Source organism: Labeo rohita, chromosome 21, assembly GCF_022985175.1.
Source record: "Labeo rohita strain BAU-BD-2019 chromosome 21, IGBB_LRoh.1.0, whole genome shotgun sequence".
Classification (NCBI taxonomy): domain Eukaryota; kingdom Metazoa; phylum Chordata; class Actinopteri; order Cypriniformes; family Cyprinidae; genus Labeo; species Labeo rohita.
Window position 1 is genome coordinate 4,076,450 of NC_066889.1, and position 27,152 is coordinate 4,103,601.

Here is a 27,152-nt window from a genome sequence, read left to right on the forward strand (position 1 = left end):
ATCATGCTAGTGACTTCATGCTATGCTAAAATCATGCTAAAATCATCTTGCTAAAATCTTGCTAATCATGCTAAAATCATGCTAAAATCATGCTAATCATGCTAAAATTGCTATCATTAAAATCATGCTAGCGACTTGCTAGTCATGCTAAAATCATGCTAGCGACTTGCTAATCATGCTAAAATCATAGCGACTTGCTAGTCATGCTAAAATCATGCTAAAATCATGCTAGCGACTTGCTAAAATCATGCTAATCATGCTAATCATCATATGACTTAAAAGTCATGCTAAAATCATGCTAGCGACTTGCTAATCATGCTAAAATCATGCTAGCGACTTGCTAATCATGCTAAAATCATGCTAGCGACTTGCTAATCATGCTAAAATCATGCTAGACTTGCTAATCATGCTAAAATCATGCTAAAATCATGCTGCTAGTCATGCTAAAATCATGCTAAAATCGACTTGCTAGTCATGCTAAAATCATGCTAGCGACTTTGCTAGTCATGCTAAAATCATGCTAGCGACTTGCTAGTCATGCTAAAATCATGACTTGCTAGTCATGCTAAAATCATGCTAGCGACTTGCTAAAATCATGCTAATCTTGCTGCTAAAATCATAAAAGCGACTTGCTAATCATGCTAAAATCATGCTAATGTCATGCTAAAATCATCATGCTAAAATCATGCTATGCGAATGCTAGTCATGCTAAAATCATGCTAGCGACTTGCTAGTCATATGTTAAAATCAAAAGTCATGCTAAAATCATGCTAGTGATGCTTGCTAGTCATGCTAAAATCATGCTAGCGACTTGCTAGTCATGCTAAAATCATGCTAGCGACTTGCTAGTCATGCTAAAATCATGCTAGCGACTTGCTAATCATGCTAAAATCATGCTAAAAATCATGCTAAACTTTAAAATCATGCTAAAATCATGCTGTGACTTGCTAGTCATGCTAAAATCATGCTAGCGACTTGCTAGTCATGCTAAAATCATGCTAGCGACTTGCTAATCATGCTAAAAAAATCATGCTAAATCATGCTAAAATCATGCTAGTCATGCTAAAATCATGCTAGCGACTTGCTAGTCATGCTAAAATCATGCTAGCGACTTGCTAGTCATGCTAAAATCATGCTGCTGCTAATCATGCTAAAATTGCTAGTACTCATGCTAAAATCATGACTTGCTAAAATCATGCTAGCGACTTGCTAGTCATGCTAAAATCATGCTAGCGACTTGCTAATCATGCTAAAATCATGCTAGCGACTTGCTAGTCATGCTTAAAATCATGCTAGCGACTTTTTAGTAGTGCTAAAATCATGCTAGTGACTTGCTAGTCATCTAAAATGCTAGTGACTTGCTAGTCATGCTAAAATCATGCTATGACTTGCTAATCATGCTAAAATCATGCTAATGATTTCATGCTAAAATCATGCTAGTGACTTGCTAGTCATGCTAAAATCATGCTAGTCATGCTAAAATCATGCTAGTGAGTCTTGCTAGTCATGCTAAAATCATGCTAATGACTTGCTAGTCATGCTAAAATCATGCTAATGACTTGCTAGTCATGCTAAAAAATCAGCGACTTGCTAGTCACTAAAATGCTAGTCATGCTAAAATCATGCTAGCGACTTGCTAGTCATGCTAAAATCATGCTAGCGACTTGCTAATCATGCTAAAATCATGCTAGGGACTTGCTAGTAATGCTAAAATCATGCTAGTGACTTGTCTTTTTTTTTCTTTCGTTCTAACTAATCTTTCTTTCTTTTTTCTTTCTTTCTTTCTAACCAGTCTTTCTTCTTTCTTTCTAGCTAATCTTTCTTTTTTTTTTTTTTTTTTCTAACTAATCTTTCTTTTCTTTCTTGCTTACTTTTCTTTCTATCTAACTAATCTTTCTTTTTTCTTTTTTACTTTTCTTTCTTTCTTACTTTTCTTTCTTTCTTACTAATCTTTCTTTTTTTTTTTTTACTTTTCTTTCTTTCTTACTAATCTTTTTTTTTTCTTTCTTTTTAACTAATATTTCTTTTTATCTTTCTTTCTTTCTAACTAACGTTTCTTTCTTTCTAACTTTCTTTCTTTTTATCTTTCTTTCTTTCTAACTTTTCTTTCTAACTAATTTTTCTTTTTTTCTTTATTTATATCTATCTAGCCTATCTATCTTCAAACTTTATCAATCAAACTAAAACTATTTCAAACTGAAAACCTTTAAACTTTCTTTAAACTAAAAGCTTTTAAAACTACTTAAAACTTACTGGCTAGGCTTTCTCAAGCAACTTAAAGTTTGCTAACAAACTTTTTATCTAACCAGAAGTCTCATACATTCACAGAAAACAGCTTCCGCTTTGAAAAATAAGGTGGCTAACCTACTAGTTACTACACTTTAGTTAAATCTTACCTCAGTCTCCTTTGGGACATTCTTCATTGCCGTGCCCAGCTCATCATCAAGCTTTCCCTTTAAAGTCTTACCACTTATTTCATCTTTCGCTAAGATTTTTGCTTCCTAGAAATAACAGGTAAAATTAATATTGCAATCACATTCTGCTCTGTATATTACATTATGGACAGTTTTGGCTTACTATAGTTACTGTACTTGTTATTACACTTTAGTTAAATCTTACGTCGGTCTCCACGGTCATATTTTTCACTGTTTTGTCCAGCTCATCATTACGCTCTCCCAATAAAGTCTTATCATTGTGTTTTGCAGGAGTCTTATCATTTATTGCGTCTTTCAGTAAATTTTCTTTTCCCTAATGATAAAAGTTAAATGGATTTTGCAATCACCTTGTATTTTGTATATTAAAGTTACTATAGTTACTATATAATTATTATCTTTTAGTTAAATCTTACCTCGGTTACTTTTGGGACATCTTTCACTGCTTGGTCCTGCTCATCATCAGGCTCTGCTGGTAAAATCGTATCTCTTATTTTATCCTTCAGTAAGATGTTTTTCCCCTAGAAATAACAGTCAAAATAAATATTGCAATCATATTCTGAATATTAAAGTAGACAGTTTAGGCTTACTATAGTTATGATAGCCTACTAGTTACTACACTTTAGTAAAATCTTACCTCTGTCTCCTTTGGGACATTTTTCATTGCCGTGACCAGCTCATCAACAGGTTTTCCCTTTAAAGTCTTATCACTTATTATTTCATCCTTCTGTAAGATTTTTGTTTCCTAGAAATAACGGGTAAAATTAATATTGCAATTACATTTTGCTCTGTATATTACAGTTTTGGCTTACTATAGTTACTATACTAGTTATTACACTTTAGTTAAATCTTATCTCAGTCTCCTTTGGTAAGATTTGTTTTCCCTAATAATAACAGGTAAAATGAATATTGCAATCACCTTGTATTTTGTATATGAACCCCTTAACATTCCTGTCAAATTTAACGCAATGCAAAACGTCTCGCAGGTGAAACGTTGAAACGCTAAGGGGTTAAAGTATAGACAGTTCTGGCTTACTATAGTTACTATATAATTACTATCTTTTAGTTAAATCTTACCTCTGTCCCTTTCACTGGGACATTTTTTGTTGCTGTGTCCAGCTCATCATCTCCCAGTAAAATCATTTCACTGTGGTACACAGGAATGCTGAGGGTGAAAACAATAGTATATTTTTGATTATTTTGTCTGTCTGCATTAGTTTCTCAAGACTTTGGTTGTTTGAAGACCAGAGGTACCTGATTCCACTCATGCTGAATGTTGTGTATATTTATAAGCCCACTGTCAAAAAGACAAGACTTGGCTATAAGCTTCCTTTTTGCATCATAAGCAAAGCAACGTTCGTTGGCTGATAACAGTGCGCTCAATGAATATCTTAACCCTCCTGTTACTCTAAAATCTGCTAACACCTTTTTCCCACTAGGGTCAATTTGACCCCAGCAAGTGAAATCTCCAGAATATGACTTTTTTTCCTAAAAGGTTTGTGTCAGGTCATGTATGCCTTTGTTGATTACTTAAATAGGCCTTTTAAATAAACATTTAAAGCCCCTGCCATACATCTTCTTGCCTGCTGAGTTTGACATTTCAAGTATATCCTTTTCAATTGATGGTGTAATGAAAAGCTCAGATGCTGATTTTATATCTTGGACATGGCTGACAACATATCTGGTGGGGCCTGGAACCATTTTGATAACATTAGCAGCACTAAGTCTTCCCGGTCATTCAAATGCGGAGCGCAACCATAATACCTTTCTATTTTTGTAAGGTAATGTGTCTGCTGGTGGTTGAGAAACAACAGGTCAACACTAGGAGTCTCATTCTCATCTGAGGAGGATGCCTCGTAATCAGGGTCCTCCTCAGCATTATCGTCTGTCTCAGAGACATTCTCCTCTGTCACTTTCACTGTAAAAAAACTGTGACAAAATCTCATTGACAGAAAACCTTTGCTTGGAGGCCACTTTCAATACAGACAGAGAGAGAGTATAAAGGGAGAGCCCACAAAACACAAAGAGAAATGGTTCATAAGGCTTCTGTGTAACGTTTTTATGTTTGCTTCTCCCCTGTAAAGCACGAATTATGTTTTGAATATTATACAGAATATATACAATTATAGAAATATTATAAAATTATAGCATTGTATAGTGACCTCAATATCACAAAAAACAACCCAAAAAATGTAAAATTGTGATATTTCTTATGTTTTATACAGATAAAAGAGCCTGGGGTCAAATTTCAAGGAAAACTGATGTGACAAAATGGGTAGAGGACATTGAAAAAATATCATCACATTAATTTTATGTTTACCAGGTTGTCCCCATTAAATTAGCAAAAGTCATTCAATCTAAAGCAAAAAAAAAAAATATTAACCATATATTTACAGACGTTAAACATTGAATGAGGTCAAACTGATCCCAAGGATAATAAGAGGGTTAACTGTCATATCATGACCTAAATGTATGCTACTATAGAAGACCAATGGTTAATTGTACTCAAACAGAATAATTAGAATTTCACCACATAAAAATAAGGTTATTACAATTTTTACAGAAGTTCTGATCATAAAGAGTAGTTCAAAACCACAACAGTTTGGTTTCTACAACCTTTACATTTAGGAGCAATGCTGCTAAACTTGGAATTTATTGTGATAATTATTAATATTGACTGACATGAAAATTTTTTGATCATGCTCGTTTTTTTTTTTTTTTTTTTTTTTTACCATATCGCCCAGCCCTAATTTATCATATTGCCCTAATACTGACCAAATACCAAGACAGATCATAATAATTTTGGGTAACAAGCCTCTAGGTGGGGCGTTAAAGGCCACATCCTGACCATGTTTACTTGTGCAAATAAATTTCAATACTGAAAGCTTTTGCAGCAAATTTGCTTGTGCTCATATTTGAAGTTGCATGGAGATGCATTAGTCATACAGATGATGGCAGCAAATGTCCAATGATTATTAGTAATGTCTGAAATCTATTTTGAAGATGTTGGCTGGCTGAACTCAATGTTAAAGACAATTTTAGAAACATATATAGTATGGCAAGTAATCCCTTTAATGACACATTGATGAGTCTCACACAGTGGCTTGACAATTTTTAGACACTCAAGTCACACAATGTATGTATGAAATTCATTGCATAAAAATGATCAAATCAGACATCTTTTTTCTCAAAACTTTTTTCTCCAGATGTTGCAAGTCTTGCTTTTTTATGCCTTTGTGTCAGCAGTAGTGTCCTCCTGGGTCTCCTACCATAGTGTCCCTTTTCATTCAGATGTCGATGGATAGTGTGAGTGATGGATAGTGTGAGCTGGATAGTGTACCCTGTGTTTGCAGATCAAATTTATGCAAAATTCCTTTAGGTACAAAATTACATATGACAACAGCCAGTAAATTCGATCCTTCAAAAATAAATCTTATATGCTGTCTTGACACATGTCGAGAGCTTACGCAAAAAATCACTCAGATAGGTTTCAGAATAGTCTTCATTAACTTCATTAACATAAAAAAAGAGCTGAAAATAGTCAAGCTTATAAGCTTATAATATGCTGTTTAGTTGTATTAATGTTTTAGTGGTGTGAGGCAATAAAATTTCATGTGTATCTTCTCACCTCTTGGCTGTTGCATGTCACATCCAGATCTTTCACAAAGATTCCTCTTACCTAAAAAATAACAGATAAAATAAATATTGCAATCATGTTCTGCTCTGTATATTAAAAAATAGATAGTTTTTGCTTACTGTAAATTAATTGTATTGTACTGTACGCAGTGCATTAGAAAGCATTAAAATCATATGCCTGCGTCTTGCATGAGTACAGTCGCTTTTTGCACGTTTCGGTGTAATTTTGTCCCCCTAGAAATAATAGGTAAAATTAATATTGCAGTCACATTCTGCATATTAAAGTAGACAGTTTAGGCTCACTATAATAACTATAGCCTAGTTACTACATTTTAGTTAAATCTTACCTCAGTCTCCTTTGGGACATTTTTCATGTCTGTGTCCTGCTTATCATCAGTCTTTCCAGGTGAAGTCTTTTCACCTTTTGGTAAGATTTTTCCCTCTAGAAATAACAGGTAAAATGAATATTGCAATCACATTCTGCTCTGTATTTTACACTATAGACAATTTTGGCTTACTATAGTTACTATACTAGTTATTAAACTTTAAAGTTAAATCTTACCTCAGTCTCCTTTGGTATATATTTAACTTTGTCTAGATCATCATCATTAAGCTCTCCCAAAGTCTTAGCATTGTGTTTTGGAGGAGTCTTAATGTTTATTGTATCTTTCAGTAAATTATTTTCCTAGTAATAACAGGTAAAACAAATATTTTATTATTTTACATATTAAAGTAGTCAGTTTTGGCTTACTATAGTTACTATAGCCTACTAGTTACTACACCTTAGTTAAATCTTACCTTCTCCATTGAGACATTTTTCACTGCTGTGTCCGGCTCACCAAACTCTCCCAGTAAAGTCTTATTGCTTATTTCATCTTTCGGTAGGTGTCAAGTTTTCACCTTGGGCTACCGCTTAAAGTTCTTCGAATAACAAGTGGAGGACATTTAATGCCAGCTTTTTCTTTTTATTTCATTTTCTTCCAAGCCAGTAAAGTGCAGAGTGCTCACAGGTGCAAAACATGAAAAAGGTTCCAAAAAGGAAATCCTTAAAGAAACCAAAATCCAACTTCAATGTACTAAACAAACAAACAAAAGAAAATAACCTTGGATCAGGGATAACAAAAATTCAATCAGAGTACTCCTCAGTAGCTACTGCACTCACTGCACACCAGTCAAAGACTGCTTCATTACATGAGAATTTATACACATGGGGTTCAACCATTTCTCAAAAACCATACATTCACCGGCAAGTAATGTGAAGTAATAGCACATGAAAAAAGGATTAAAAATCAAGTTCAACATTTCTTTCAAATCACCAATGTCAATATCACAATAAAACAGAACTTCAATTGAATGTAATTATAGCAAGTCAAGTTCAATAACTTCTAAAACAGTTTCAACCCCTTTTCAATCATACTTGATATCTCCCATTACCCATGATGCAACACAGCAAAGATATAAAAAGGCTGACAAAAGTCCTTTCAGGTCTTTTACCCAGTTCAAGATGGCCGCCACCATGTATGCCAATCCAGACGACAGCCAACAGTTTCCCAGGAAAACGTAAATGTCCATTAATTTTAGTGTTCAGGTGGCCAGTCTTAAACACAACGGTCAAGACGCAGAGGTATAAATGTGTGTGTGCATGTGCAATCCATCTCTCCACTTCGCTGTCACATCAAGGTAAATAAACAGATTAAAAACCCAAGTATGTGTTCATGTCTTTATCCAAGGGCTAAGCTGGGGGAACACTGGTAACAGAGGGCAGCTCTGTGACACTTTCCCCTCCTTCCGCAGTCGACCACTGTCGCCTTAAGTGTCAAACCTCCCTTCCCCCGCAGACAGGGGTCGAAACATCTATTTCAGTATTTACTTCTCCTGAGATACGGGACAAAAAGTCAGCAACCTTGTTTCTGGCTCCCGGGAAGTATTTTAGAGTAAACTGGTAGGGCTGGAGAGACAAAGCCCATCTTGTAATCCGGGCACTGGAGTCCTTCATTCGATCCAACCATTGCAAAGCTCGATGGTCAGTTTCTAACACAAAGGGTTTCCCCAGAAGATAGTAATGGAAGGACTCTGTGGCCCATTTTATAGCCAGGCACTCCTTCTCCACTGTCAAATAGCGCGTTTCTCGAGGAAACAGTTTCCGGCTCAAGAATGCCACCGGTCTGCGGTCTCCATCCACTTCCTGCAGTAGCACTGCCCCCAGTCCTACTCCAGAGGCAGTAGGAAAGGCTGGAAATCTGGGCTCAACAAAATGGAGTCTCCACATACTGTCTCTCGTAAGTCCTGGAAAGCTCATTCACATTGCTCTGTCCAGACCACCTTATTGGGAACAGTGGCTCTAGTGAGATCCGTAAGCACAGAGGCCCTGGCAGAAAAGTTAGGTATAAATCTGCAATACCATCCCAACAAGCCAAGGAAAGATCTCACCTGTTTCTTTGTGGTAGGTGGATAGTAACTCCGGATGGTTGCTATTTTGTCCAGTTGCGGACGAATGACTCCTCCTCCAATTACAAATCCCAAGTAGCTGATCTCTCTCTTGGCTATTGTACACTTCTTTGGGTTGATGGTAAGACTGGCTGCCTTAATCCTCCCTAGGACTTGCCTCAGATGTTGACAGTGGTCTTCCCAGGTCTCACTGAAGATGACCACATCATCCAGATGTTTGCTGCCGCAAACTCCTGGGTGCCTTGCAGGATCTGGTCCATTAACCGTTGGAAAGTCCCGCTGCAGGCCAAACGGCATAACCTGGAAATGGTATAGGCCAAAACGGGTCTTGAAAGCTGTCAGTTTTTTGGCTCTGGCAGTTAAAGGAAAATGCCAGTACCCCTTGCATAAATCCACAGTGGATAGGAATTTGGCTCTACCCAGACTTTCCACCAACTCATCGATTCTGGGCATCGGATAGGGGTCTACTTTAGATAAGCTGTTAATTTGTCTGAAATCAATACAAAACCTAAGGGTGCCGTCCATTTTTGGTACTAGGACAATGGGGCTACACCACTCAGCTCAGGATCCAACAGCTGCTTTACCTGGTCTGCCAGTTTTCTGCACTACCTCGTAGGGTTCAAGCCACTTAGATAGCAACTTAGTCCCACTGGTGGGCAGCAGCAGCAACACCTTTTGGCCAGGCTCAGATGATCTCTCCCTTGCCTTCTTGTCATACCATACTTTCTGGGTTTGCTGGGCTTTTCTGATGTTCTCCTGGGCCAACTATGTCATCTCTTCCAGACGCTCTCTCATTTGGATCACATATTGGACCTCACTGCAGGCACCCTCCTTGGGTCCCTCCCATTGTTCTTTTAGCAGGTCCAAAGGTTCTCTCACCTGCCTGCCATATAACAGTTCAAATGGGGAGAAGCCTGTGGAAGCCTGCGGCACCTCTCTGTAAGCAAACAACAGATATGGTAACCATTGGTCCCAGTCGGACCCTGACTTGGAAACAAACTTGCGCAGCATGCATTTTAGGGTTTGATTGAAGTGTTCAACCAAACCATCAGTCTGGGAGTGGTATGGTGTGGTCTAATAGCCCTAATCCCCAACAGTTGATACACCTGTTTTAACAGCAAGGACATAAAATTAGTACCCTGATCTGTTAAAATTTCACGGGGCACCCCCACCCTGGAAATCAGTTGTACAAGACGGTTGGCTACTTGTCTAGCTCTGATGTTTCTAAGGGGAAAGGCTTCAGAATACCTGGTGGCATAATCACAGATCACTAAAATGTACCTGACATTTTTCGTTGCTGTGTCCAGCTCATCATCTCCCAGTAAAATCCTTTCACTGTGGTTCACAAGAATGCTGAGGGCGGAAACAGTAGTATAGTTTTGATCATTTAGTCTGTCTGCATTAAATTCTCAAGACTTTGGTTGTTTGAAGGCCAGAGGTACCTGATTCCACCCATGCTGAATGTTGTGTATATTTATAGGCCCACTGTCAAAAAGACAAGACTTGGCTACTAAGCTTCCTTTTTGCATCATAAGCAAAGCAACGTTCATTGGCTGATAACAGTCCGCTCAATGAATATCTTAATTGAGATGTAGTTGATAATTTGTCATAGGGCTGGGTGATAAAATGATAACGATACTTATCATGATGTTCAATATAATGTTCATGCACCAAAAACAGAAAGAAACAGCACTATTTGATTGAACTGCGCAACACGTACCGTTTATCCACTTGGGTCACAGTTCAAACAGCTGCGCAGTCCGTGCACACTCACTTACAAGAGCATTAAACAGCGCTGTGACATTCAGTGAGAAGCTCTTGAATTCAGTGACGAACACTAACGACTTTGTGATTTAAACTAGTTTAAAACCAAATAAAACAGTGCTGACAAACAGGAGAGTCATAAGGCATCATTTACCATGTTAGTAACACTAACAGCACCATGGTATTCTGGCGAAAATGTGGGATAATCACATTGAATTATATGATTAAAGTAGACATATATTAAATTTATTAAAGGAGTAATAGTTTATAATTACAGCATTTTTTGTATTTAAGTATAGCATTTATACTAAATGCATTTACTGCTTTTCATAGGAATAGTTAGGCTATATTTTTGCTGGTACTGAAGTGCTATATGTGTGGTTTTAATCCTCCTGTTACCCTAAAGTCCGCTAACACCTTTTTCCCACTGGGGTCAATTTGACCCCAGCAAGTGAAATCTCCAGAATATGACTTTTTTCCTAAAAGGTTTGTGTCAGGTCATTTATGCCTTTGTTGACTACTTAAATAGGCCTTTTAAATAAGCAATCATTGACAGAAAACCTTTGCTTGGAGGCCATTTTCAATACAGAGATAGAGAGCATAAAGGGAGAGCCCACAAAACACAAAGAGAAATGGTTCAGAAGGCTTCTGTTTAAGCTCTTATATGTTTGCTCCTCCCCTGTAAAGCACGAGAATTATGTTTTGAATATTATACTGAATATATACAATTATAGTAAATATTATAAAAATATAGCAATTTATAGTGACCTCAATATCACCAAAAACAACCAAAAAAAGTGTAAAATTGTGATATTTCTTATGGTTTTTACAGATAAAAAAAGCTTAGGGTCAAATTTCAAGGAAAACCGATGTGACAAAATGGGTAGAGGACATTGAAAAAATATCATATTGTTAATTTTATGTTTACCGGGTTGTCCCCACATTAAATTAGGAAAAGTCATTAAATCTGAAGCAAAAAAAAAAATATGTTAATCATGTATTTACAGACGTTAAACATTGCATGGGGTCAAATTGACCCCAAGGATAATAAGACGGTTAACTGTCATATTATGATCTAAATGTATGCTACTATAGAAGACCAATGGTACCCCTTCATTGAAAAGCTCTTTTCAGTCACTTCACAGAAAAACTGCATAAAATCTGTACTGTAACACATCAGACCATATTTAAGATTGAAAAATTATATTAATCCAAATTTATTTTGGGTACAAAATTACATACTGCTACAGACAATGTAAATAAAATAATACTCTCAAAAAAACAAATAAATTTCATCCTTCATAAATTATTTTACTTGGCTTGGCTATATGTACTCTTAACACATGTCAAGATCTTTGGCAAGAATTCATGCAGAGGGATTTCATCATCGTCTTCAGCAGATTTGCAGGTTTTCTGAAATAAAGTGAATATCATGGTTATTCTACTCAAATAGGATGGAGGTATGATACAGAGAAGACATCAAGTTCCAGAGTTCAACTTACCCCATGGTGCTTGTTATACACCTCTAAATTCCTCATTAGTCTCTTGTCAGTACGGAAATGCTCAAATTTGGCACCAGACAGCCCAGAAACCTTATTTTTCAGTTCTTGCTCAGCCTGGCAGAAAAACTCATGCTGCAGATATTGAAATCACACGTAAGACCAGTGTTTCGATCCACTGAATTTGACTTTTAGCATTAAAAAAGCTATCAGAAATGGGAAAAATAGCCCAACATAGTGTAAATTCCATGTGTATCATCTCACCTTATGGTCCCTGCAATTTTTTTTTTCTAGATTTCTCAGATAGATTGTGTCTTCCTAGAAATACCACACAAAATGAAACACATTCTGGCACAGAATCACATTCTGCTCAGTATATTAAAGTGTAGATAGTTTTGACTTATTATTGTTAGTATACTAGTTAGTTACTATCATTTAGATAAATCTTACCTTGGCCACATTTGGGAAACTTTTCACTGCTTTTTCCAGCTCATCAACAAGCTCTCCCAATAACCTCTTATCATTGTGAGTCTTAAGGCTGGATTCCAAAGTAGCACTGGAGGCAAATACAGCGAAAGTGAGCAGTAGTACAGTCTTCAACATTTTGTCTGTCTGCTTGGGTTTCTCAAGACTTTGGTTGCTTGAAGGCCAGAGGTACCTGATTCCACCACTGCCGAATGTTGTGTTTATATACTCTCAGAAAGTCAAGATTTGGCTTTTCCTTTTTGCATCGTAAGCTAAGTGATGTTCATTGGCTGGTAACAGTGCGCTCACTGAATATCTTGATAAGATGTGGTTGATAACTTGTCATATTGTCCTGATTTCCTGGAACTGACACTGACAAGCTCCCAAGAAAGATCATAATGATTTTGAGTATCAGGCCTTTAGATGGGGTGTTGAAGGCCGCATCTTGACTATGTTTGCTTGCGCAAATAAGTTTCAGTACTGCAAAATCACATGATCGATACTGATAGCTTTTGCAGCAAATCTGCGCTGGAGATGCATTAGTCATACAGATGACGGCAGCAAATGTCAGATGATTAACAATGTTTGAAATCTAATTTTTAGATGTTGGCTGGCCGAATGTTAAAGCTAATTTTAGAAACATTTGAGTATTAGTAATCCCTATAGTGACACATTGGTGAGTCTCATAAAAAAGGACAGTCAATTCACACTTAAAATGTGTGGATTTCATTGATTAAAAAAGATCAAACCAAAGAACACTTTTTCTGAAAAATTAATTTTATTTTTTTTTTTTTTGCTTTTTTAATTTCATTTTTCTTTAATTGAATTTATCTTTCTCTGTGTGTCTTTGCAGTATAACCACAGATGCATTTCATCACTTTAACTATGGACATGTTCCACAAACATCTGACACTAGACATCAATTTAAAATGAAAATATATTAATAAAAAAATACAATAGGTAAATAATTCCTCACATTACATGTATCATTTTATTATCCAAAACATACTGTAAAGCACTAGATTTGCATGTGCATTGTCTTAAAAAATAAATGCAACTTGGTTTGATCTTATATGTAATGTAATGGCGTCATACATTTTTTTAAGCATACAATTTAGCGTTGAGAAAAATAATTTTATTTCTGTTAAAAAAATATTTGCTGTTTAACGCTGCAAATGCAATTAACACAGCATATGTTTTTGCACTTTCTAAAGTACCTATGTGTTTTCCCCAAATTATATAAACATAATATAATATGTTTGGTGCCAGTGCGAGCAGATTTAAATATGGTTAGGATGTATATAAATATTGTTTTATGTTCACTTAAATTAAAAGTGATGAATTAGTTTGATTACTTATGATGACATGTTAGGGTTTTTTTTAGAGATGTAATATTCCAGCAAGTCTGCTTGATCAGTTACCAAAGAAGAATGTTTAAATTATTCAGGAAAATACAATGCTCTTATCAAAGTGATAAAATGGTGTGTTGCAAAAATGAGTACACCCTCCTGAAAGATACTAATAAAAATTTAATAAAAAATTAAGGCAAGTTTTGATCAACAGGTAAGTATGTTAAAAGTAATACTGTTAAAGATAAGTAATTTCTTCACAATTAAAAGTGGTATATAGGCCACTGACTTAATGCTGACAACAATGAAACCACTTGAGAGAGAATTGTCAAGAGATATTTATTTCTTAGTATAAAAGATTACAATGGTACAAGAGGAATAGCAAATTATTGTTTTAAATGTGAAAGTATAGCAAAAGTAACAGAAATTCAAAAACAATTGACTTGTGACAAGGCCCCTGAAGTAATGAGGTCTTCAGTTTAAGCTTTCATTTAATGATGAGTGAGTTTCTGCTAGAAAAAGAGCAGGAGAAACACCAAGAAATTGTCTCAGAGCTGGCAAAAGCTATAAAAAGACTGACACTTCATCTCACAGAGTATGACGCAGCCTGCAGAAGTAACATGCATGGTTGTTTATCCACACCAGAACTACCTACTGTAGCCTAAGCACAAGAAACTTATTTAGCTTTTTCAAAATATAGACTTCTGGGAATGGCCCTACAGTCTCATGAGACCAAGTGAATCATTTCAGATCTAACAGCATCCAAAATGTCATGGTGTTGCTAGAGGAGGAGTACATTGAGAAGTGGCTGGTTCCCACAGTGACGTTCAGTGGTAGTAAATCTTGTATAGGAATGTATGAGTGCTGGAGGTGTGCGGAAGTTGTCAGCGCTGTTATTAATTCACACACGACGTGATGGAATACAAAAACCAGAAATAGAAGATGCTACCCTCTCCTCAATCCCTGCATTGTTGGGCATTTTTTAACATGACAATGAAGATATTCATTCTCCCAAGGTGAAAATCCTTCAGTGGACATATATTTCACCCAATCTTAACACTCTTGAGCACCTATGGGGAATTCTGCAGCGACAAGCTGAGCAACACTTCCCATTAAAGACCAAGGCATTTAAGGATGTCATCCTCCAGGAGTTAATCAGGACAGATGTGACAATTTGTCATGAACTTGTACACTCAGCGCCAAGAAGGTTCAGAACAGTATACTTAGAGTTATGGAGGACACAAGTACTAGAATATTACACTTTGTAGAATTAAATCTAGGGTGTATTCACTTGTGCAATCCATCATTTAAACAAAATTGGCTAAAGTTACTTATTTTACAGATATTAATGACATATATTTCTCTATTCTTATTAAGAATATGTTTAATGCATTTCATCTGAAAGAAGTCAGGTAAATTTACAAGAGGGCCAACATTCCTTTTTGGTAGGGTGGCTGATGTTTGGATGATGCTTAACAACTGTCCAAAACTGAACTCAGTCTTTCTTCTCTCATCTGATCTGATGTATCAGTGCAGGTAGAGAGTGTTGATGTTACACATCGTGATCTCTGAACACTGGTCCTGGTTCTTCCTGATTCTGTAAAAATACTCCATATAGTTGGATCGTCCCAGGAGCTCCACAAAATCCTCATCGTGGGTGATAATAAGGAGCTGGAAATTGCGCTGGTAAGAACGACTCTTGATTATCCTGCAAAGAAACCAAACGTAGATCTTTTAGTTACATGGCACATAACAGTTGTTTTGTCATGTTCCTCCAGGTGTAAATAGACTGAGTTTCCTGTTTAAAGACTGGCTGTATTTTTTATTTTTTTAAATAAAGACGTACTCCACCAGTGCATATGCCAAAGACTCTATATTCTCTCTGTCTAAGTTGGTGGTGGGCTCATCCAGTGCCAGAATCCCACAGTTCAGACAGAACGTCTCAGCCAGAGCCAACCGTATTATGAGAGAGGCGAGAACCTGCAGACAAACATGCAGTAGAGTCAAAGAGTACATTTGATTGGATTTAATAAAACAGGACTGCTTTGCATTTATTTTCATTTTAATTTTTTTAATTTTAGTTACACATTCTCATCTTGTGATAGTCTGATCTATCAACATCACACAAATATACTATGCATTTTTATACAGAAAACCCAAGATGCACGTAGCAGCTTTTTGACCTTTTGTCCAGCACTGCAACGTCCATGCATGTCCAAAGCAATGTCTCCTTTGACCATCACCACTCTATAATTATAGGTCCTTCTTTTCAGGTCAGGAGAGGTGTTCTTATCCTCATCAGAGCGTATCTCCACGTACTCAATGTCTGTGAGAGATCAGGAGACGTGAATAATGCCACATTTACAAATATTTGTGATTAAAGAAAGAAAGTCAGGCACCAATAAAGGCAGACCTTGTCCTCTATACGTGCTCCGCCATAAATCTCTGATGATTTTATTAATCTCCTCCATCTTCATCCTGTGAAACTTCATTACTGCTCTGTAATAAATGACATAAAAACAATAAAATAAATAAAAATATTTTTAAAAAGACTAGTGTCATGGATATTCATACATATGCACTAGCACAATATATCAGTACCATATTGTTTACAGACAGTATTTTCAGTACAGGCATTTACTAAATTTTTGCATTTAGATTACCTTTGGCATCATCTAACACTCCAAGTAAATCTGCAAAAACTGCAATCTTCAGCAAATCTCAACATGTGATTCTTTTTTCAAACTGTAAATTACACTGTATTACTGTAAATTAACTTATATATAGCATGATTCTGTCATTTAATCTGACTGATTACAGTTATTAGTATTATTTTAATAAAAATTATTATTAATAATTAATACAAATTATCATTAATTAGAAAATGGTATTGAACTTTGTTTTGTTTTTTTTGGTACCTTAAAAGGTACATTTATGGTATTTATTAATCCTACTTTATGTTGTTTATATGTATACTAATGCATTTACTGGATGAATTTTAATTTCAGTGCATATGTAATACATAAAATAATACAACAATACAACAGCAGAATGCAAAGCTGAACATATGAATCACTTGTGTCTAGCAAACATACAAGCAAAGAAAAAAAACTGCAGATATACAAGTAATTTATCTTGTGCATATACGTTAAAGCCTTAAAAATAATACAGTGGTAATAAAAGCAAATGAAGAAACATGGTACAGATTTATTAGAACTAAGAGTAGTAAATCTGAAAAACTTGTAAAGTACTATTTTGACCAAAAGACGACTTCTTCTTCTTTTTTTTTTTAACCAATTTATTTGAACTGATATTAGACGAAATCTTGCATCTAAGCATGGTCTGTCCTATCAGATTGCCACACTTCCTCCACTGCTCTGCACAAACAGCAATGATGGTATCACGGTGGGAAGAACGGGTCAGCTGGTTTAATGACAGGCGTAATACTTTATAACAAGAAAACTGCTTTACCAGCAGGCTGCACTCAATCAAAAGCCTAGAAAGCAAAATCCTTTGGACAGCTATCCATGTACAGTGTCTGTTTGAAGCACACAGCTGTAGAGAATTTGATTAGTCATGTCCCATGCATGAATCACAATTATCATTCTTGGCGAATGTGCAATCAATCTTTGAAGTGGTAATACCTAGCAGGCAGTTATAGAGACGAAAGGTTTGGTACCAGTGGTCGACCATATGATGGCTTTATTTTTAATGCTTTGTGTTTTAGAGCAGTTATTTTTAAAGAGATTATCTCATTATCATTCACTTGTGCGGCGTCGTTTTGTGCTCTCCATAAAGTAAACGAGTCCCGTATGTGTGTTTGTTTTTGTAGTGTTGGAAATGAATTTTGAATTTTTACATTATCAGTCACCAGTGTGACACTTCAGAAAATTTGTGCACATCACTATTAATACTCATGTATTATATTTAGCTAGTGTTGTCATAATGCTTAAATATAACAATTAATTTGAAATAACCCAATAAATTCATTAAATCATTCTTACCATTTTGGGAGTTAAGACAAGTCTGAAGTCAGACTAACTTTAAGTTATTTACAATGATTTTTAAGAAAATTCTTTTTAAAAATTAAGCTTTGTCTTAAGAACAATCTAAGAAAAAAGATAAGAATATTCTTAAAGTTATTAGGAAAGGTGATTGCAGAGATTCATAAAAAACCCTTATACTCTGCTGTAGGTGAAGCTGGATCACAAATGATTTGCGCGAACGCAGGCGCATTTATGTAGATCGGGAGGCACATTCCCTTCACAAACAATGTAACATTAATCCACTGCATCTTCAGATGTCGGGAGTAAATGACGACCACTATGTTCATTATTACATCCAGCAACACAACACCTCAATTGCTCAATCAGAGATACTCTTGTCTAACTTACATCCCTGCTCCGGTATCGAAACAATGGAGGTTGGACTGTTACAGCTGACTTAGGGTGGGTCTGAGGTAGGGTTGTCAAAAGGTACCGGGTTCGGTACTTTCGGTACTGAAATTTTAAAAACGTCCATTTCCCGCTCACATTTGAGCGCTGTTAAGCAGATTTTTAAACATCGCTGATTGGCCATAGTGTTCACGCGCTTAACAGACATGACTGTGATTGGCTACAATAATAAGCGCTTCACGCTTCTCACCGAGCACTCACAAATAAGCACAACGGAAGCGTTTGAAAGCCGCGTCTGTCAGCGGATCAGTCTATATGCAGATGTATTAGGGATCTGCTGACACACGCGCCTTTAAAACACTCTCGTTATGCTTATGTGTGAGCGCTAGGTGAGGAGCGTGAAGCGCTTATCATTGTAGCCAATCGCAGTCATGTCTGTTGAGCGCGTGAACACTATGGCCAATCAGCGATGTTTAAAAATCTGCTCAACAGCGCTCAAATGTGAGCAGGAAATGGACGTTTTTAAAATTTCAGTACCGAAAGTACCAAACCCGGTACCTTTTGACAACCCTAGTCTGAGGTAAGACATCAACTATCGTGGGAGCGGCCTCTGTTGGTGTGACATCTGGTCATCTCAGGCATTTGAGAATGGCTCATTTTGAAAAAAGGGGTTATTATTTGTGCAGATTAATTAAAAACCACTGCATGGATTTTTATCATTATAGGGTAGATTTGTACATACACTGCCAACACACATTAATGTTCGAAACAACATGTAAAAGTGAACTTTGCATCCGATGACCCCTTTAAAAAGAATTTTTGGGAATACACAATATTCTTAACTTTTAAGTAAGAAAATAAGATGAAAATGGCAGTCAAGAAGAAATTTTCGTGAATCCGGCCCCAGAAACCCCCATCAGACTAATTTGCCCTTCCTCCTGAATCCTTATTTAAAGGGCCCCTATTATGCAAAATCCACTTTTACATGGTGTATGGACATAAATGTGTGTTGGCAGTGTGTGAACTAGAGATGCGCGGATGAGCTCAAACGGCACCCGAATCCGCAGCTTAAAATAAATTATCCGCCCGCCACCCACCCGCACCTATATTTTTCTCTGATTTAGATAACCGCACCCGACCCGCACCCGATCGTCATTTACAATTATTCTAATTCTTAGTTTTGCATGATGATATGATGAATGGATTGTTCATTTTTAACAGCAGATTGATTCAGCTGATCTGCACATCGCTGCACACTTATATAAGCTTAATCATTCATGCCTTTAAGCCAAATCCACGCTAAAAAGAATAACGTTAACTGACATCTGGACATGACTCTACGCAATCTCTGATGAAATCGGTTGGGTGTTTGAACGTCTGTTGGATCCTTGGACAAAGGTTTACAGGAGTTCACCCAGTTTAAGAAATTTCAGATCATAAAAATCTAATTCTTTTTATTTTTAAGGTATTGTTTTCGTTATAATGTACTGATTCAAATTAGTAATCAATAATAATTATTAATTGTACTACTCTGCAAATCTGGTGCGGGTGCGGACGGAGCGGGCGCGAGCGCATCAGGCGCAATCATCAAACATATTTCAAAGGAAGCCGGCGCCATGGTCCTTACCGTCTTCACTATGTGTTTTGAGCGAATATTTGCATTTATTCACATATGATGCGATGCGCATCAGAGGGGATTTAGAAGTGGGTATACGCGAAAGACTGATAAAGAAATGGGTATACTCGGGTACTGCACTACACCACTGCATTTTACCCTACTTAATAGTATTAATACAGGCGTAACACTTTATCTGGAATGTCTTTTTTCTGTCACAACTTCTCGAACAGGCGAACACACAAACAGACACACACACAAAAATGAAATCGTTTGCCTGAAAAAAGTATTTAAAACAGGTTCATAGTTTAGAAAATGTAGTTAATATTTGCCTCATTATTGATTTATCTCATCCACCCGTGACCCACCCGCAAATAATCAGAATGCATTTTTTTATTACCCAACCCACGGATTATCCGCAGCGCCCGTGGATATAACCGCCATCCATGCATCACTAGTGTGAACACAACCACCTCAGTGATAAAAATCCATCTACAAAAAGGCAAGCAGTTTTGATTCTCAAAGCAAAGTGATGTCACATTGTTTAGGCCCCGCCCACAACCGTTGAGTGACAGTCCTGTATTGCCATAGTCTCCGCCCTCATTGATTTGTCTTTTGTTGTACGCTGTCCTCCATTTTCTTCATACTTGAACAGCTGTAATGTCAACTACGTCTCGTCATCTTCACCCAACATCTGAGCTACTGAGGACGCTGTGAATTATTTTTATTTTTGGTAATGTAAGGTAATGCATCTCAAAATGTACCTAAATACTTTTATGTGAAAATCATGTAGTTGTAGTGTTTCGCTAACGTTTTAACCATCAGTGTTGGGCAAGTTACTTCCAAAATGTAATACATTATATATTACTAGTTACTGTCTTTTAAAAGTAATTAGTTACATTACAATATTACTTTCTCTGAACTGTAATGTGTTACACTACTTTTAAGTTACTTTTGAGTTACTTTCACCAAAATATCCACAGAAGTATGACTAGGCATTATAAAATACCAAAATGTAGTTTATTGCTGCTCATTGTAGTGGAGGGTAATGAGGTAGGTCAATATATCATAAAATTATAAAATCATATTTAGATAGGCTACCAGTATGTAAGTCTACTTTAACTTGTAGTTTAGGTTAAACACAAATAAGCACAAAAGTTATTACATTTCTGAATAACGCTGGTAAATAAAGCGAATTGTTATAATGTTCAACAGGGGCGATTCTAGGATTTTCATTTTAGGGGGGCTCAGCCCCCAATGAGGGTATAATAACGAAAAAATTAAATAAAATAAAAAATGTTTGACTCTTTTCCACATGCACTAGAAACAATTAAAAGTTAAATTTTCAAATGAAAATGGCAACAGGATCGTTTTATAAAGTATGCATTAATGTGCTTCATTTTCGCTGGAGAAAACAGCTGTGGTGTGATGAGGGGTGAACACAGCGAAAACGTAGGCTACAGTAGATGCGTCATAGCACTGTTTTTATACTAAATCTGTTTTTTGAGTGAAATGAATTAATGCATGTTCACATTTAGTCTAGAACACAGTAACATCATGTTTACTCCCAGTTTCCCGACAGGAGACTTGTCAATCAATAAATAGGGAAAAAAAAGTAACTGGCGTTACTTATTTGAAAAAGTAACTCAGATATTTTCTTAGAAATTCAAAAGTAATGCGTTACTTTACTAGTTACTTGAAAAAAGTAAGATTATTACGTAACTTGCATTACTTGTAATGCGTCACCCCCAACACTGTTAACCATATTTGTGACCCTGGATCACAAAACCAGTCATAAGCATAAATTAATTTTTCAAAACTGAGATTTATACATCATCTGAAAGCTGAATAAATAAGTTTTCCATCGATGTATGGTGCAAACAAATCAAAATATTGAGAAAATTGCCTTTAAAGTTGTCCAAATAAAGTTCTTAACAATGTATATTACTAATCAAAAATTAAGTTTCTTATATTTACAGTAGGAATTTTACAAAATATCTTCATGGAACATGATCTTTACTTAATTTCCTAATGATTTTGCCATAAAAGAAAAATTCATAATTTTGACCCATACAATGTATTTTTGGCTATTGTTACAAATATACCCCAGCGACTTAAGACTGGTTTTGTGGTCCAGGGTCACATTTATCTGTGTACGTTATCAAAGTATTTTAATTGATCAGCGCTGCACTGGTAATATTAATTTGCACCACACTCTGTGGTGTTAGCAAACACGTCCTTCCTGCGATGTCAAGTCGGTTGCGCGACTCGAGCCACATCAATGACAGGTTATGATAGGTTTAATTTTTGGGGGGTGTCTAAAAAAAGAGTTTTGGTGTGCATCACTTTAAATGCAAATGAAGAGGGCGTTGCATATACATCGCTGCTTTGAATACCTACAATATGCAAATGAACAGTTGGTGGAAGTAACATGACTAAGAGCGAGAAAACCAGAGTTCAGTGTGCATACACACAGAAAGTAGGACAAAACAGTGTGCTGTTACAGAGGATGAGCTCAATGATAGGTCACATCCCAGGGTTTGTTAAAAGCCATGTGACAAACCCTGATTCGGCCTATTTCTGGTGCAAACTGAATAAAGCCCAACACAGTCATTATGCAGTAAATTTTGCTGATTTATTATTAATTTGTTAATAATTAATATACCACTACAGTTACTGTGTCTCCAATACTTTTTAATAAATATTTTAATTGAAATGACTGGTCGTTACTATGAAAACTGCAATGTATTATTGAGTAAAGAAAAATCATTCACCCAATTTAAACATAAGAAATTGCAGATTAACAACAGCTGAAAAAGTAAGGATAACGCCTCTGCACTGTAGATGATGGCAGAGTGATTTAGACAACCACAGACCTGCTGATGTAACTTCCGTGAATGCATGGGATGATATTGATCTAAACCAATGATGATGACTTAGCACTTCCTCTGTATATCCTTTCATGGGAAACCAACATCATTTTGACCACCTTTTTTAGTATTAATGCTTACTGCTTTACCAGTATTGACTAAACTGTGCATTTTTGCAGAAGCCAGGATGTTCATGTGTGGTGAGGTGACTTTGAGTCTGGTGCACGTCACTTCTTGAACCCATTCACACAAATAAAACCGTAACTTGAAGTAGTAGCTGCACGATAAAGCAGTTCAAATAAATGTGTATTTTTAGTCAATTTAAATCATTTCTTGCTTCCCTATGTCCTAAGAAAAAAAACAGCATTAGAATTTTATTTAAACCAGCATAGTTTCAAAAGGAGTTTCATTGTGTTTATAAGTATTAATAAAGACTGACTCTAAAGGGTTTTTTATATATATATATATATATATAGCTTTTTTATATATATAACTTTCAAAACTGGTTTCTCCTGCACTTTTACCTACACTCACACAAATATTCAACATAGCTTTTACTTTTTACTTTTTTTTAAGTTTCCTTGAAGGAAGGGCATACAAGTCCATCAGCTAACCACTGGGGTTCTTCAGGGTTCGGTATTTGGTCCTCTCCTATTCTCAGTACTCACAAACTCCCTGCATAGCTCTATCCATGATTCTAATTTTGACAACCCCACAATCTAAGCTGGTATGTCTGCATGCCTTTCATATATATTCTACCAGTGATTCATGGATCTTTGTTGATCAACACTTTTGTCTCACTTCACTGGTTGCCTAGAGCCGCCTGCATTAAATAAGGCTTCAAGACTGTGACTGGAACGGCACCCACCTACTTTATAACACTTGTACAGGTCTATGTTCCCTCTAGTGCACTAAAGTCAGTAAATGTGTGATACCTAAAGGTTCCATGATAAAGTGGTTAAAAAGCCACATTCCAGATTCTCAACTCTTGTAAATAAGTATTGAATGTCTGGATCAAAACACAGCGAAGAAGAAGCAGATGCATATAGAAAATAACGTAAGCAAGCATTAGAAAGCATATAAATCAAAACTGCCTAGCATTAAAGCATAAAACGACGATCCAGGATGTGGTGAAACCATGCAAACGATTTTCTCAATTTTTTGTTAAAAATGTTGCTTTTTTCATGAAACTTACCCAATTGTTAATAAAAAAAGATTGCATAAAGCTAGAATGTTTTAAAACCGAGGATCTGTTTTTTGTTTTGACATTGCATGTTCAGATATTCATACAACAAAATATTCTGGGTGGCATTAAAATTTTGTGAAAATGATCAAAACTGCTGGCGGTGACTAGCAACGTTAAAAAAAAATAAATAAATAAATAAAAACACTGGGGGGAAAAGAGTTACACTATTTCAGTGCATTTAAACTACCAATCAAAAGAATTTGCTACAAAACAAAAAAAAAAACATGGAAAAACATTTTCTTTGGCTGCGTCCAAAAGTTCTAAAATGCTGCCTTTGAAGGGATGCACTTTAATAATAATACTTGCATCAGTGCTTTTAAGCAAATAAATAGCTACTAGCCATTTTGTTTTCTCCAATGCACAGACCTTCGGTGGGCAATGATACTGAGATGCATTATTAAAGCATTTATACATAACTTTTTACTAATTACTTTTTTGCATCTTTATTTCTGGTCTAGCTTACAATAGCTTTAAGTATTTCCGTACTCTTGAGTGTTGTTCGTGCTTTTATGAAAATGTTGCTTTGGAATGTTGTATGAAAATGTTTCTCATATGTAAATTAAAACATTTGGTAATTACAATAATTTATTTTTTTATACTGTCATTATCTAAAGATGGCAAGATGACTGTTGCTATGATTTAAACAGTTGCTATGGTGAGCATTTTATCATGTTTTTGGGGAGTCCCTGTGATGAAGCCCACCGGTTAGTGATGACTCAACTGCATCATTAGGGCTAAAAAGTCTGAGTCAGATTTGCTAAAATCTAGATAAAAGTGCACATGGCCTGTTGCTGATTACTGCTGCTTACTGTCTGCTGAACCACATCAAAACCAAACCCACACACTCTGACAAACCGCCACCTGAAACATACGCTTGAGAAAACCCCTGATAACAAAATGTACTTACTGGTCTAGGGCTTTATAGTAGATGTCCAGGTCCTTAATGGCCAACGCTGTTGTTCTCATCACAACCATTTTGTCTCTGTAGTGATCCTCTGCCTGGCAATATTGGTCCTCACTGAGCTCATTATTAAAATGGAGGATCTCCTCCTCGTAGCCTTTTTGTCGACCGAGAGCCTCACTGCGGCTCTTTTTCAGGTCCTCCAACTTTTGCTCCACTTCTTGCTTCTCACTTGTCAACAGAAGAAAACACTTCAATTTGTTTTCCGCTCGCACTCTCACTAAAGATCTATGGAAACTAGTTAACATTACAGTAATTAGGAGTTAGTGAGATGGATTCATTTAGAGTTATGGTAACTAAAGAGCATGCTCGGCACTTGAAATTGATTCAGGAAATCCTAAATGGTACTTGGTAGCTATTATAAGTAATCTCATACTTGCGCAGTTGCTGAACTTGCATGTTGCCTATCTCCTTAACCAAGTCTTCGTGATTTCTGGACACCTCTTTTAGCTCCTCCATGCGCTTCCGTAAGGTCAAGTTGTCCTGTAAACAGCACTCTTGAACCTGTTAAAAACATTCATGTAACCACAAACAAAATAGAAAATAGAAAACCATATGCATAATTTTAGTAAAAAAAAAAAGTAAGCATATTGCAGTAAAGCATGCATTTAGACAAGTGGTCTCAGATAATTAATAAGATGTAATTGTATAATTTCAAATTAGCAGCCGACAACTGCATCCAATTAATTAAGAAGTCAGAAGATTTTCAGAATTTCATGATTCTGATGTTACAAGTGGTCAATATGCTTTGATGAGTGACACTTGATGAGTTTAAAAGGGATTTTAAATCCAAGATTTATACTTCTGGACATTGTACATGTCATCACCCGCCTAACTACTCATTACTACAGATACTGGTAATTTAACAAATTCAACAATGTTTGAACAAAACTGGAGATTTAAGCAGCCGTTAAATACATCACAAGCCTCTTTCACAAAAAAACAAACAAACCAACCAACAAACAAACAAACAAAAACAGCAGCTCTATGAATATTATTAGAAATTTATGTCACAAACAATCCGCTGACATTTGGATCTCCTGGAGTGTTGTTAGCTGCATGGTATTTGTGTTTGGTGATTAGTTGTTCAGCATTTTTGTACACAAGGACAGAAGTCTTGGAAGTATACAAACCAAAACACAAGCCTATGCAACAACAAAAGCAAAAACACAGGAAGCTTTGCTTGGCACCTTCTGAGTGTCAATATCTTGTCTAATGTCGTCCATCTCTTTACTGATCTTCTCTCGCTGTTTTTCAACCTCATGTAGTTGTTTGTCCACCTCACATAGCTTAGTTTTATTTTGCTAAAGAAGTCAAAAAGTAAAAAAGAAAGTAAACGGAAAAATCAATTGCGTATATGAGAACTAAAAAACGCAAAATTTTGTTGTACCTCTTTGTAGCCGTCTTTGCCCTCTTTTATGTACTCGTTGATCTCTATTTCAAGGAGGGTCACGTTTTTATCCTTTTCCTTTATTGTATTTATCTGAAAGAAAGAATGAAGCTTTAGGGCCAGATGTACTAATAGCTTGCGCCAGCGCAAACCTTCTTTTGGCATTAATTTTGGCAGAATTTATTACGTGCAGTGAAAAATTAGCACTGAAAAGGCATGGACAGTTATTTTTGCGCCTTACTGAATATGCATTCTTAGGAGTTTCCCTTTCAGATGCAAAATTTATGGGAGGAGAGTATTAAAATAAATCACGCAATGTGATTTACTAACGTTTGCGCTTGTCAAATTACCGGTATTTTTGCCATTATTTAACACCAAAGAAGCATTTCTTAAAGCAGGTGGTAATATGCACTGCACTTGGCAGATTGCACTAGTCATTATTGAAATTATCTGGAAATTATCTTTTCTTTAATGTGTGCACTGTCAGTAAATCACACACAGAATTTTCCCCTCCTATCAGGAATTGCGCTCTAGCGCTAATTTGCCCTATTTAGTAAATCTGGCCCTTAGTCAACTCTGATGACAAGCAATAACTTAATATTGCATCAAAGTAAATATCCAGAACCTTTCATGCACTACATTCATGTAGGCAAATAATTTCACAGTAAACAGAAAATGTAAGTTGGTTGAAACCTAAAGCACTAACGCAAAAACCAATGAACCAACACCTTTTCCTGTCCGTCCTCCTGTTTCTGCCTTCTTTGCTCAGCAAGGTCCTGTTTCTCCTGCTGGAGCTTCTCCAGAGTGGCTGCTAGAGGAGACACCTGCTCTTCTGCATCCTATTAAATACACAAATCATGATGAAACAGCAGCAATATAATTACACTTGTGTTCAAAACTTGTGTCTGGGGTCTGTTTTTGAAATAATTATTTTATGCTCACCAATTTATTTGGTCAAACATTAAATATTTATTATAAATATTTTAAAATGTAATTTATTCCTGTAATGGAAAAACCTAACATTTCAGCATCATTACTTCAGTATTCAGTGTGACATGGTTCTTCATTCTAACATACTGATCT

The 27,152-nt window shown here is 36.1% G+C and overlaps 2 protein-coding genes across 2 annotated transcripts in view; both read right to left on the reverse strand.

Annotated features, from left to right (window-relative positions):
* Nucleotides 1-11,481: 11,481 nt before the first annotated feature.
* Nucleotides 11,482-12,465, reverse strand: il13 (interleukin 13). Its single transcript, XM_051093632.1, has 4 exons — nt 12,230-12,465; nt 12,044-12,097; nt 11,783-11,914; nt 11,482-11,693 (listed from the first exon to the last, which is right to left on the reverse strand). The coding sequence occupies exons 1-4, from the start codon at nt 12,380-12,382 to the stop codon at nt 11,592-11,594; spliced, it is 441 nt and encodes a 146-aa protein (XP_050949589.1). The 5' UTR covers nt 12,383-12,465; the 3' UTR covers nt 11,482-11,591.
* A 1,451-nt stretch (nt 12,466-13,916) lies between these two features.
* Nucleotides 13,917-27,152, reverse strand: part of rad50 (RAD50 homolog, double strand break repair protein) — a 32,050-nt gene continuing 18,814 nt past the window's right edge. The window contains 9 exon segments of the mRNA XM_051093280.1: nt 13,917-15,301; nt 15,440-15,573; nt 15,777-15,919; nt 16,007-16,092; nt 24,626-24,850; nt 25,056-25,183; nt 25,870-25,983; nt 26,070-26,162; nt 26,798-26,908. Coding sequence (XP_050949237.1) covers nt 15,121-15,301; nt 15,440-15,573; nt 15,777-15,919; nt 16,007-16,092; nt 24,626-24,850; nt 25,056-25,183; nt 25,870-25,983; nt 26,070-26,162; nt 26,798-26,908 — 1,215 coding nt within the window. The 3' untranslated portion in view covers nt 13,917-15,120.

Bases quoted from the DNA above. Each gene is read 5' to 3' on its own strand.
- il13 (XM_051093632.1), bottom strand. From the start codon at position 12,382: ATGTTGAAGACTGTACTACTGCTCACTTTCGCTGTATTTGCCTCCAGT. The intron at 12,098-12,229 runs GTAAGATTTATC...TGGTATTTCTAG, and splicing joins GTTTCCCAAATGTGGCCAAG to GAAGACACAATCTATCTGAG. The intron at 11,915-12,043 runs GTGAGATGATAC...CAATATCTGCAG, and splicing joins AAAATTGCAGGGACCATAAG to CATGAGTTTTTCTGCCAGGC.